The 13830-nt window shown below is 45.7% G+C and overlaps 1 protein-coding gene across 2 annotated transcripts in view; it reads left to right on the top strand.

Moving 5' to 3' along the window:
• LOC124804712 (phospholipid-transporting ATPase ID) overlaps positions 1-13830 on the top strand; it is a 538289-nt gene that overhangs the window by 338610 nt on the left and 185849 nt on the right. For both annotated transcript variants that reach the window (XM_047264976.1, XM_047264975.1), the window contains exons 4-7: positions 4683-4888; positions 8738-8893; positions 9045-9219; positions 11665-11876. In XM_047264976.1, coding sequence (XP_047120932.1) covers positions 4683-4888; positions 8738-8893; positions 9045-9219; positions 11665-11876 — 749 coding nt within the window. The remainder of the gene's footprint in view (positions 1-4682; positions 4889-8737; positions 8894-9044; positions 9220-11664; positions 11877-13830) is intronic.

Raw genomic sequence — 13830 nt, 5'->3', positions numbered from 1 at the left:
GAAAGACGGTAGTAGTGAGGAGTATTAGAAATTAGATTGGTGATATACACTCCTGGAAACTGAAATAAGAACACCGTGAATTCATTGTCCCAGGAAGGGGAAACTTTATTGACACATTCCTGGGGTCAGATACATCACATGATCACACTGACAGAACCACAGGCACATAGACACAGGCAACAGAGCATGCACAATGTCGGCACTAGTACAGTGTATATCCACCTTTCGCAGCAATGCAGGCTGCTATTCTCCCATGGAGACGATCGTAGAGATTCTGGATGTAGTCCTGTGGAACGGCTTGCCATGCCATTTCCACCTGGCGCCTCAGTTGGACCAGCGTTCGTGCTGGACGTGCAGACCGCGTGAGACGACGCTTCATCCAGTCCCAAACATGCTCAATGGGGGACACATCCGGAGATCTTGCTGGCCAGGGTAGTTGACTTACACCTTCTAGAGCACGTTGGGTGGCACGGGATACATGCGGACGTGCATTGTCCTGTTGGAACAGCAAGTTCCCTAGCCGGTCTAGGAATGGTAGAACGATGGGTTCGATGACGGTTTGGATGTACCGTGCACTATTCAGTGTCCCCTCGACGATCACCAGTGGTGTACGGCCAGTGTAGGAGATCGCTCCCCACACCATGATGCCGGGTGTTGGCCCTGTGTGCCTCGGTCGTATGCAGTCCTGATTGTGGCGCTCACCTGCACGGCGCCAAACACGCATACGACCATCATTGGCACCAAGGCAGAAGCGACTCTCATCGCTGAAGACGACACGTCTCCATTCGTCCCTCCATTCACGCCTGTCGCGACACCACTGGAGGCGGGCTGCGCGATGTTGGGGCGTGAGCGGAAGACGGCCTAACGGTGTGCGGGACCGTAGCCCAGCTTCATGGAGACGGTTGCGAATGGTCCTCGCCAATACCCCAGGAGCAACAGTGTCCCTAATTTGCTGGGAAGTGGCGGTGCGGTCCCCTACGGCACTGCGTAGGATCCTACGGTCTTGGCGTGCATCCGTGTGTCGCTGCAGTCCGGTCCCAGGTCGACGGGCACGTGCACCTTCTGCCGACCACTGGCGACAACATCGATGTACTTTGGAGACCTCACGCCCCACGTGTTGAGCAATTCGGCGGTACGTCCACCCGGCCTCCCGCATGCCCACTATACGCCCTCGCTCAAAGTCCGTCAACTGCACATACGGTTCACGTCCATGCTGTAGCGGCATGCTACCAGTGTTAAAGACTGCGATGGAGCTCCGTATGCCACGGCAAACTGGCTGACACTGACGGCGGCGGTGCACAAATGCTGCGCAGCTAGCGCCATTCGACGGCCAACACCGTGGTTCCTGGTGTGTCCGCTGTGCTGTGCGTGTGATCATTGCTTGTACAGCCCTCTCGCAGTGTCCGGAGCAAGTATGGTGGGTCTGACACATCGGTGTCAATGTGTTCTTTTTTCCATTTCCAGGAGTGTACATAGCAAAATTGTGGACTACATTGTAAGTGAAAGAACTCCAGCCCCAGGTCTACAATATTCCTGAACTAGGGCAAAAACTTGATAGTGGTGCCCTGTCCCCCTCGAGCGTTTGAGGTAGGACACAAAAATTTTTTCAAAAACTTGATTTTTCAAAAATATGTTCATTTTGTAGTGCACATCTTTCTGAATAGTTTGATATATAAAAATATATGTTTGAGGAAATGTAACACATGTTTTTTGATCTTAAGTGTGCCAAAGTGCAGTGCCACACCTCTTCACACAGCATTCTTCTGTCATATGTCACTGTATTTCACTCTGTGGAATTCAAACTCGTATACACCTTTCCTGCTCCCAGTCAGCTGGTTTGACATTCTGCTCAATTAATGTTGGGTGGGATCATTTGTAACTGGGAGTATAAGAACTTTTCAGAAAATTTGCACTCCTTATTGTCTATTAGCTAATAACTTTCCCTTTTGTGTGACATAATATTAAGTATAAGAAACACAGAACCAGTTAAGACATAAGCTGATAACTTCAGTGGTACTGGAGTGAGCTGCAGAGGGCAAAAACTGGAAGGGAAGAGAGAGACAAATATATCCAACAAATAATCAAAGATGTTGGGTACAAGTGCTATCCTGTGAGGGAGGCACAACAGGGGTCATGGCAGGCTGCATTATACTAGTCAGAAGAGGGATGGGCAAAAAAAAAGACTATTGAAAATGTGGTCATTAGTTGCTAGGTGCACTTGTAAATACACATGTATTAATGGTGCTGGAGGTTGTTGTACCTGTAAAACTGGATGAATGTACCAAAGATGGGTTTCAGAATAGATAACATCCTAATCAGCAGCAGTACATCATAGTGGGTAAAACCTTACATAAAGCTGGAATATTCGTGGGGGTAATGGGGTCATGTTAAGCCACAGATAGCTATTGAGAATCCTTGACATTGGAGTGTTACCACAGTGGAATTTGAGGTTTTGTGTTGGATTGTGTGCGAGAAGGTTCATTTGTCACCACACACCAGTGAACTTGCACGTAAATTATGTACTTCTAACAGTACAGTGTATAGCACACTACTCAAATGCTGCCACTAGGTTCCGGGTACTGCCGGGCTGCCGTCAGCTCTCTCAATGCTAGCCACAGACATTATAGGCTACCCACCAGGTGATGTTGTTAGACGCATTGTGCACATAGGCTAACCATGTGGCAAATCCTGCCCGTGTGCACTCAGCTGGTGCAGAACTGTCACATACGCTCCTGCCTGACTGCCCATACATCAGCCTTTTGGCCGCTCCTGCCCGTGTGTGCCTGTCTATGCCGGTTGCTCTGGAACAGCTTGGTGTAGAGATTACTAATAGTATCGGTTACACCCCTATCGTGAACAGTATGTGCAAGCTCTGGGGCCACGTGTGTTTGAGCCCAAAGTTCATCTCTGTCCATGGATTGTATAGTCAGTAATGCCTGGATTGAGACATGCAGCCAATACTTTGAACAATTGCTATGTGCCTAAATTATTATGAATTTGTTTTATTTCTGCCAAATATCACAGAGCTTTTGGTCCTTAGACTACCGGGTTCAGTCAACAGTGACCACCTTCAGATCTGTCACTGCTGACTGAAACTGGTAGTCTAAGGACCAAAAGTTTTGTGATCATTAGTAGAAATAAAAGAAATTCATTCCACACTTCCTTTATTGCTGTTTTAATCCACGAACATGTCATAACTTGCTGAATTGTTATAAGATATAAAATGTTTACACTACAAAAAATAAAATATTTGTTTCTCACCGTTAATTTCAAGTAGCTTCTCAGTTTAGGATTAATATCTGTATAACTTTGACCCTAAAGATTACGGATGCCCTGTGCAGGGACCATCTTCCTCCGGCCATTGTTTCAAACTGGCTTAAAATGGTTCAAATGGCTCTGAGCACTATGGGACTCAACTGCTGAGGTCATTAGTCCCCTAGAACTTAGAACTAGTTAAACCTAACTAACCTAAGGACATCACAAACATCCATGCCCGAGGCAGGATTCGAACCTGCGACCGTAGCGGTCTGGCGGTTCCAGACTGCAGCGCCTTTAACCACACGGCCACTTCGGCCGGCAAAAACTGGCTTCCATTTTCCCTTTGAAGAGAGAGTTTTTGGATACCGACCATGTTGTTTCCACCCTGGGAATAACTATTCTGTTCCCAGTAAGCGCCATTTCTCCCATGAAACTACTCACACTGTTTGGGTAGCATCTCACAGTAGTCTTCCTTGTAGCATTCAGCTGAATCTGAGAGATGGGGTAATTCCATAATGTAGGAAAGGAGATCACCTCAATCCCTTTTTTAAAACCAGAGAAGGATGATACTTGCCCAAATAAATAGTAATCTGGCGTTCATGGGCTGTATAGGGAGGAAAATATCAAATGGTGAACCACTGACTTGTCTCTGTTCCCGAATAAAGAAAGCTTGTTAATCACTTCCAGTTGGGTTTAAAAAAATATTATTCCATTGATGGTTACGTGACCCTGCTGCAGGTGGCAATTCAACAGGATTTCCTATGCAAGTAGCACACACAGCTTCCTTTTTGTCTCTTGAGATGGCACACAGAATCGCTTGGCAACATTCCCTGGATGAAAGATGTTTCTTTCTTTCTCAGTCCAGATCCTTAGTTCAATTTTTATCAACTAGGTGGTTTAGAAGTATTAACCAGTTTTTGTTTCGACCTTTGATAGAAAGTGAATTGGAGGACTCCTTTTTGCATCACAGACGACACAGGGCCACCAGCTATGATTTCTGTTTGGCTTGTGGAGGGAAGTGATGGACCCTCTTCTCATCAACATTAATAAATTGGCACTCTAAATCAGGTTGAGTCTGTTTAAATTGTTCCAAATGTTACTGAGTGATTTCTTTTTTCAATTAACATGTGCGGCTTTTTGGGACGTTGTGGTTGGAGCACAGGGCCACACACATTGTGGGAATCGGTAACATCCTGGAGCCTCTGAGATATAATGTTTTTTCTGTATCTCGTATAAAATTTTTGTGGCATGACACACATCCAACAAACTCACAAACTCTGTCATATAAAAAATGGCAATCCTATGGTCTTTGCCACCATCCCATTGTGAATGGCTGTAGCTTTGGCAACTTTTCACTTTGTCCACCTTATGTGATTCCTTCTGTTACCAAGTGCTGACTTATGTTGTGTTGTTTGGGAGTGCAGCAACGGCACATGAGCGACTGGCAGGTGAACAAGCGGCGTTCAAAGGCACTGCGTGAGGGCAAGTTGGTGGAGGAGCGCTGGGCACAAGTGCAAGTGGGCGACGTCATCCGCATGGAGAATGACCAGTTCGTGGCTGCAGACGTGCTGCTGCTCACCACCAGTGAGCCGAACGGGCTCTGCTTCATCGAGACTGCCGAGCTGGATGGGTACTATTACTCACCTTTACTCTTGCATTTACTAAACCACAATAATTGATAATATTACACAAGTTTGCATTAGATCAATTGCCACCCAAACTTTGTCATTTTAAGAAATTTGGTGTGTGTAGAAATTACAAAATACATGGAGAGTAGATTATAATATTTTAGATGTACTTTTTGTTCCATACATTCATTCAGTGAGGAGAGCCTCAAGCATGTAGGACAGGTCATAAAAAATAAATAATACATATTCACAAAAAATAAATATGTTAATGTCCCTTCCACAGATCAGAAGTAAAGTGGTCCCCATGGGTGCAGAAATGGTAAAATATATATATAAAATAAAAATATAAAAAAAAAATTTTGAAGGTGTCGGTGGAAGAAGCAGATTTTGAGTTGTTATATATTTATAAATACAAAGAAATGAACATAAATACAGTAAGACAAAACTATCTATGTAGGAGATACAAAGAACTATCAGTACATGTGAAATTACTTGTTACGAACAAATGGTGCCATCGAATATACAACCCATAAGGTGATTGACTACTCCCCTTTATTTAATTTAACATTTAATAACTTCTCACAAGACATGTAAATGTACAAAACAGTCAAGTGTTTATGATGATTCAAGTTTGAAAAATAAGTATTTGAATACATTTCACATGAAGTGATGTTTTCCTTTCTCCATATTTTGTGACTATTTATTATTACTGAGACATATTTACCCCTTGGGAATACTCCACCACAGGGGTTGCTCTACGTATTTTGATACCCTCCTGCCTCCCAATCTCCAGTCAGTCAGTCAGTCAGCCAGCCAGCCAGCCAGCCAGCCAGCCAGCCAGTCCTGTCTCCCCCCCTCCCCCCCCCCCCCAAATAAAAATTAAATAAATAATAAATAAATAAAAACTGGAGAAAAAGAAGAAGAAAACTGAACTTGTAATTTGTTTTATATTTCACTTTATTTCATTTCATTTGCCTGTGAGTACATAAATACAACCAGTTCAGACGTATAGTGGCTGCCTTTCCTCAAATTGTCATGTTCTCAGGAATTCCACAAACAATTTATAAATATTTATATTCACTGTTACCAAGACTATTGACACATTGGAGGTAACCTATTGTTTCATTTCAGCCAGCTCCGTAAATAGTCAGTCCGATTCTTTCTGTTATTAGATCAGGCAAAGTGCATGTCATTGATGCCATGAATGTCCCCCTAGATGTTAGTGGTATGAGATACTGTAAATTCTATTGAGGTTGTGTTGAAAGCAGGCACAATTAAATCTCATCATTATGAATTCTCTCTTGTTCCCTTTCCCAGTGGAGTTATGCTTCGTATCACACTGTCCAGTGTATCATTGTGCTTTTGGTGCATCAGCTATTTGATACACCCAATAGAAGCTCCTTTTACCATTACCAATTGATAATAGTGTTTTTTGACGTGTAGAGGGACTCTGTTGTTATTACGGTATGGTCAGCTTGGATTGTCATACTGTATCTTAGAGCTGTTTCTGTGGCTACCAGTTCTCCTTTATAGGGTGGCAGGTGGCAGGCACATTTTTTGAATGGATACTGGAACTTGCTTATTGTTGAAACTGACAGCATCAGTGGGGGTATTGATTCTTGAGTCCAATATCAACTGATGTAACATCTGAATGTAAGGTCACAATTTCTTTATCATCTCATTCACAAATAAATTTCCTGCTGTGATGAGCACTTTCTACAATTAAAGTTTTTTAGGTGCCATATACGGCTATTATGATGTATTAAAAGCTTAGCAAAGACTAACTCTCCCTCCCTCCCACCCCCACACACCCCCTTTTAAATAATTGCTGCTAACTTCATAACATTAATGAGAGTATTCCAACCAACATAGTAAGCTTTTTGTAAATATGCAAATGCCGTAAATGTAGGCTCGTGTTTCGAGGTATGATATAATTATCACCACACTGTTAGGTTAGAATAAGTATGTTACTAAGCACTACTGGCTACTTATGAGCTTTGACTCATTTTCAAGCACACAAATTGACATGGATGTCATTCTCATAAGTATACTGTTGTAAGAAATGTTGTCAGTGAGCACACAACCTAAGAAAAGTCATCCAGTAACCACTGAGAAACACACAGTTTACAGGCCGGTCTCTACCCATGGGAGGATGTGATGAAAAATAATGCCTCCAAATTTTTTAAATTAAGCAACCATCATAACGTTCTACATCTTCATCCTTCATGTCTATGTCTTTATCCTCCACGTCAACATATTTTTACTGCTCTGCCTCTAGAGGGCTCCAAATTGTAGGATGTAACATGGTAATGTGTAATTTTACCATGTCGATGAGTGAGAAAGAGCATGCTGTAATCGACTCAAGTTCAAAGAATTCGTCCACATGTGGAGCTCCCTCTACTTCAGCAGTGTGACACATTCGGTTCACTGTCATCGATCATCCTCTGTACAGCCCTAACTTGGCACCATCCTATTTTGATCTGTTTCCCAAACTTAAAGAACACCTTCGAGGAGTTCACATTGATAGTGATGAAGTGTTGCAAATAGAAGTGAGCTTGTGGCTGTGTTAACAAAGTCAGACATTGTCCAGTGATGATATCGACAAACTGGTCTCTCATTGGGAGAAATGTGTTTGGTGATAGGGTGATTATGTTGAAAAGTAAGCATGTAGACTTGAAGAATAAAGGTGCAGAATGTTAATAAGGTTTGTTTTATTCAAATAGCTTTAAGAATTTTCACATAAGAAATTCAGAGTCATTATTTTTCAGCACACACTCGTAGGTATCAGAACGTAAAATCTTTTGGGCTTGGGTGTTCCAGTAACGATATTAGTAGGAGTACGGGTTTGTCTATTGATATGATACACACGCTCAAAAACTGTCCCTTATGTCAGGTGCTGAATCTGTTAAAATTTGTTGCCACAGTCTCTGAAGAACAAGAGAATGAATGTTTAACGAGTTGGCGTCCTCTGTATGTGAGTAATCTGTCTTTCTCTCTTTCTTTCCTTTTTTTACCATTCTGGTTTCATGTTAATCCAGATGCACCAGATGAAATTCCTATTGTCACATAGAAGAAGGTGTAATTAGATGAATGACGGACACTAACTTCACTTAATGAAGGTTTATTCAGCATTTGCGCTTACGAGAGAGCAGAGCAAACTGCCTCCGGCCAGAACACATACAGTATATATACAGCTACTGACCATTCCAGTAGAATGATTCTTGACATTTGTGGATACTTCTAGAATGTACTCGAACCGAATATAGAAATTAAAATTGTACAGTCCATGTGAGTTTTGAACTCATGACATTCCATGCAACAGTTTATTATCATAACCACTACTCGGCTTGTTCTGCAACATTGCCCCTTCCTTAAGAGAACAGCGTCTCGATGTTACATCCTTCTAGTCCGGGAATGCATCATCGGTCCTGCATACTCCGACTCCCGATGACTGATTCTTGCCCTGTTGGTGATCTTCCTAGAACTTATTTTCCCACTACACTCTTCGTCACCTTTCCGCTTGTTGCCTGTCACTGGAGCTTTGAATTTACCCTGGGTTGCAGGATCCTTATAGGGCTTCATTCGAAGGACGTGGACCGTATCTCTGATCTTTCGTCGTCTTGTGAAATCTTCAACTTCATAAGTAAAATCAGACAACTGTCTTACAACCTTACAATGTCCAAAGTAGCGCCTGAGGAGCTTGTCAGAGAGCCCTCCCCAATTTTTTTGTAAAAGAGGTGAAGTGCACTCAGCAGTCATATTCAGTAGAAGAGCTGTAGTAAAGAGTAAAGTGGATGTAACAACTTTTTTTCGTTTATGTCTTTGGTGCATTAATTGAATTATATTTTCAGGGAGACAAATTTAAAATGCAGGCAGTGTCTGCCAGAAACAGCAGAAATGGGTCAGGATGATGCATTGATTGGAGCCTTTGATGGGGAAATTGTTTGTGAAACACCGAATAATTTGCTTAACAAATTTGAAGGAACACTTTCATGGAAAGGCAAAAGGTATTGTATGTAGCATCCAAACATCATCAACAAAAATAAAATAAATTAAATGTGCATTATTGTGTGCATGTGTTGTAGGAAAGTTTTTTTAAAATTTATACTTGAGTAGTCTCATTTAATCTAAAGCTAATGTATGTTGTGTGTGTTTCAGGTATCCTCTTGATAATGACAAAGTTGTTTTGAGAGGATGTGTTCTCAGGAATACACAGTGGTGCTATGGAGTTGTTATATTTGCTGGTAAAGACACAAAGTTGATGATGAATTCTGGAAAAACCAAATTCAAACGCACAAGCATTGATAGGTTATTGAATTTCATTATTATTGGGGTAAGTAAAACTTTTTTAATTTGTAGAACTCTCAGGAAGTTGATTAATTGAATTATGGCAGGATGCTACTTGTTTCTCACTACTGTTGCATTGTACTGGTCAGAATACATAAACAATCCAATATAGTCTGTTGCTTTATTGAAATATAAAATGCTTCATTATGAAACACATTTTTCTGGTTTTTGATACATGTGTTTTGTATGATTCTGGAATTTGGACACAACACTATACACTTCGAATGAATACATAACAGGTAATCACTTTAGAAGGGTACCAAAACAATAGGTCTGAATATTCTTTTTTTCTGTGTTATTAGGGAAAGGAAATTTTACAAAGCATTGAAGTCATAAACTAATAAGTATTTAAATTGTTCTCTGCTTGTTCCTACGCATGCATAGTCTCCTTCGACCTTTAACATCTATTTTCATATAGTGATAATCTTTTGGATCAGCATTTTATGTGAATCTACTACGAATCATCTAGTGTAAGTATCTTCCAATGCAAATTATTTCAGTTAGATGCTGTTGCTTATTTAATTCTACATCATCACTGTAACTATGAATAATACACTATGTGGTCAAAAGTATCTGGTCACCTGGCTGAAAATGACTTAAAAGTTTGTGGTGCCTTCCATTCGTAGTGCTGGAATTTATGGTTTTGGCTCACCCTTAGCCTTGATGACACCTTCCACTCTCACAGGTATGTGTTCAATCAGGTGCTGGAAGGTTTCTTGTGGAAAGGGAGCCCATTCTTCATGGAGTGCTGCACTGAGGAAAGGTATCGATGATGGTCAGTGAGGTCTGGCATGAAGTAGGCATTCCAAAACATCCCAAAGGTGTTCTATAGGATTCTGGTCAGTCTTCTGTGTAGGGCAGTCCATTACAGGGATGTTGTTATCTTGTAACCATTCCGCCACAGGCCGTGCATTATGAACAGGTGCTCAGTCGTGTTAAAAGATGCAATCGCCATCCCCAAATTGCTCTTCAACAATGGGAAGCAAGAAGATGCTTAAAATGTTACTGTAGGCCTGTGATGTGATAGTCCCACGCAAAACAACAAGGGGTGCAAGCCCCCTCCATGAAAAACACGACCATACCATAACACCACTGCCTCTGAATTTTATTGTTGGCACTACACATGCTGGCAGATGACGTTCACCGGGCATTTGCCATATTCACACTCTGCCATCGGATCGCCACATTGTGTACCGTGACTCCTCACTCCGCATAACGTTTTTCCACTGTTAAATTGTCCCATGTTTATGCTCCTTACACCAGAAGAGGTGCTAGTGAGCAGCCTCTCGACCATGAAATCCAAGTTTTCTCACCTCCTGCCTATCTGTCATAGTACTTGCAGTGGATGCTGATGCAGTTTGAAATTCCTGTGTGATGGTCTTGATGGATGTCTGCCTGTTAAACATTACAACCCTCTTCAACTGTCGGTGATCTGTCAGTCAACAAACAAGGTCGGCCTGTATGCTTTTGTGCTGTACGTGTCCCTTCACATTTCCACTTCACAATCACATCTGAAACAGTGGACCTAGGAATGTTTAGGAGTGTGGAAATCTCTTACAGATGTATGATACAAATGACACCCAATCCCCTGATCACGTTCGAAGTCCTTGAATTCCTTGGAGTGCCCCCTTCTGCTCTCTCGTGATGTCTAATGACTATTGAGGTTGCTGATATGGAGTACTTGGCAGTAGGTGGCAGCAAAATGCACCTAATATGAAAAATGTATGTTTCTGCGGGTGTCCGGACACTTTTAATCACATAGTGTAACAAAGAGGCTGACAGTTAAATTTCATCTTGCACTGTTGGACTACAGTGGAAGTATTAGCTGCTTTACTGAATAGCTTCCATAAAATTTCTGAAGAAAATACCATAGTCATGGAAACACAGGAATCCAGAAACCATGATTTTCAGTTGTTTCACAGAAGTTAAAATATTAATGGAAGAATCAACTTCAGGAGAGGATATAGCTTTGCATCACTAAAATAATAAATTTTATAGTGAAACAAAATCACTCTGCAGTTTGCTCTTTGCATCCCATCTGCATTATACTCACACCTCTCGTAACTTCTTTGCATCTAGAAAACATATGGTTTCCATATCACAGATATTTTGTTTGTTTGATTCCAGCTCAAAACCTATCACTGAGATGAGACTAAAGACTTAGTTAAGAAAAGACAGATTGGTACTTACCATAAGACATGCCAAGTTGCAGAAAGTCTCAATTAAAAGACCAACTTTGTGCATGTCACAAATAGAAATGTATTTTTTACGGAAAGTAGCAATCTCTCTTTTTCTACAGTGTTGACATTCCTATGTGCAGTTTCCATTGTTTTATACAGACATACTTCATTACAGAGAAACATGCTAACATCTGCTGTAATATTAATATGTGTGAAATCTCACTTAACGTTTTGTATGTTTTATGTTGCAGATTGTATTTTTTCTACTGTCCATGTGCCTCTTTTGTATGATTGCGTGTGGCATTTGGGAGACAATGGTAGGTCGTTATTTCCAAGTATACCTACCTTGGGACCAACTGGTTCCTTCTGAGCCTCTAGAGGGTGCTACCGTTATTGCACTACTGGTGTTTTTCTCGTATGCCATTGTGCTCAACACCGTCGTGCCTATTTCTTTGTATGTCAGGTACGTTTCTAATAATTCTGGTAATATGTATGTTCAGTGGAGAGAACACTGTAATGAATTTAATATGTTTTTAGAGTAATATGAATAAGATTGATATTCTACCAGTGTAAATTTATAGTTTAAAACCATAATTTTGGTCTGGTCTAGTACAATAATGCATCTCCAGTTCTAGAAAACAATTCTACCTCTTCTTCAGTCCTTCCCCCCCCTCCCCCCCTCAATTGCCCCATCACCTTTTCCTTCCCTCAGCATTTTCTTCTCCCCCATTTTCTCTCTCTTCACCCTCTCTCTCTCTCTCTCTCTCTCTCTCTCTCTCTCTCTCTCTCTCTCTCCCTCTCTCTCCCTCCCCCCCCCTCCCTCACAACACCCCCCCTCTCCCACAATCCCCCAATCCCCCTCTCCCCCCAATCCCCCTCTCGCCCCCAATCCCCCTCTCGCCCCCAATCCCCCTCTCGCCCCCAATCCCCCTCTCCCCCCCATCCCCCTCTCCCCCCAATCCCCCTCTCCCCCTATCCCCCTCTCCCCCAATCCCACTCTCTCCCCCCGCTCTCCCACTCACTCCCCCCCGCTCTCCCACTCTCTCCCCCCCGCTCTCCCACTCTCTCCCCCCCGCTCTCCCACTCTCCCCCCCCGCTCTCCCACTCTCTCCCCCCTCGCTCTCCCACTCTCTCCCCCCCGCTCTCCCACTCTCTCCCCCCCGCTCCCACTCTCCACTCTCCCCCCCCCGGCTCCCACTCTCCCCCCCGCTCCCACTCTCCCCCCCCCCGCTACCACTCTCCCCCCCCGCTACCACTCTCTCCCCCCCGCTACCACTCTCTCCCCCCCGCTACCACTCTCTCCCCCCCGCTCCCACTCTCTCCCCCCCGCTCCCACTCTCTCCCCCCCGCTCCCACTCTCTCCCCCCCCGCTCCCACTCTCTCCCCCCCCGCTCCCACTCTCTCCCCCCCGCTCCCACTCTCTCCCCCCCGCTCCCATTCTCCCCCCCCCCCCCCCCGCTCCCACTCTCCCCCCCCGCTCCCACTCTCCCCCCCCCCCGCTCCCACTCTCCCCCCCCCGCTCCCAGTCTCCCACCCCCCACTCCCACTCTCCCCCCCCCCCCCCGCTCCCACTCTCTCCCCCCCGCTCCCACTCTCTCCCCCCCGCTCCCACTCTCTCCCCCCCGCTCCCACTCTCTCCCCCCCGCTCCCCGTCTCTCCCCCCGCTCCCCGTCTCTCCCCCCGCTCCCCGTCTCCCCCCCCCGCCTCTCCCCCCCCCGCCGCTCCCCGCCTCTCTCCCCCCCCCGCTCCCCGCCTCTCGCCCCCCCCCGCTCCCCGCCTCTCGCCCCCCCCCCCGCTCCCCGTCTCTCTCCCCCCCCGCTCCCCGTCTCTCTCCCCCCCCCCGCTCCCCGTCTCTCCCCCCCCCGCTCCCCGTCTCTCCCGCCGCTCCCCGTCTCTCCCCCCGCTCCCCGTCTCTCCCCCCGCTCCCCGTCTCTCCCCCCGCTCCCCGTCTCTCCCCCCGCTCCCCGTCTCTCCCCCCGCTCCCCGTCTCTCCCCCCGCTCCCCGTCTCTCCCCCCGCTCCCCGTCTCTCCCCCCGCTCCCCGCTCCCCGTCTCTCCCCCCGCTCCCCGCTCCCCGTCTCTCCCCCCGCTCCCCGTCTCTCCCCCCGCTCCCCGTCTCTCCCCCCGCTCCCCGTCTCTCCCCCCGCTCCCCGTCTCTCCCCCGCTCCCCGTCTCTCCCCCCGCTCCCCGTCTCTCCCCCCGCTCCCCGTCTCTCCCCCCGCTCCCCGTCTCTCCCCCCGCTCCCCGTCTCTCCCCCCACTCCCCGTCTCTCCCCCCGCTCCCCGTCTCTCCCCCCGCTCCCCGTCTCTTCCCCCGCTCCCCGTCTCTCCCCCCGCTCCCCGTCTCTCCCCCCGCTCCCCGTCTCTCCCCCCGCTCCCCGTCTCTCCCCCCGCTCCCCGTCTCTCCACCCGCTCCCCG

This window comes from Schistocerca piceifrons, chromosome 7 (genome assembly GCF_021461385.2).
Source record: "Schistocerca piceifrons isolate TAMUIC-IGC-003096 chromosome 7, iqSchPice1.1, whole genome shotgun sequence".
In the NCBI taxonomy this organism is placed as follows: Eukaryota; Metazoa; Arthropoda; class Insecta; order Orthoptera; family Acrididae; genus Schistocerca; species Schistocerca piceifrons.
This window is presented reverse-complemented; position numbering and strand designations above follow the sequence as displayed.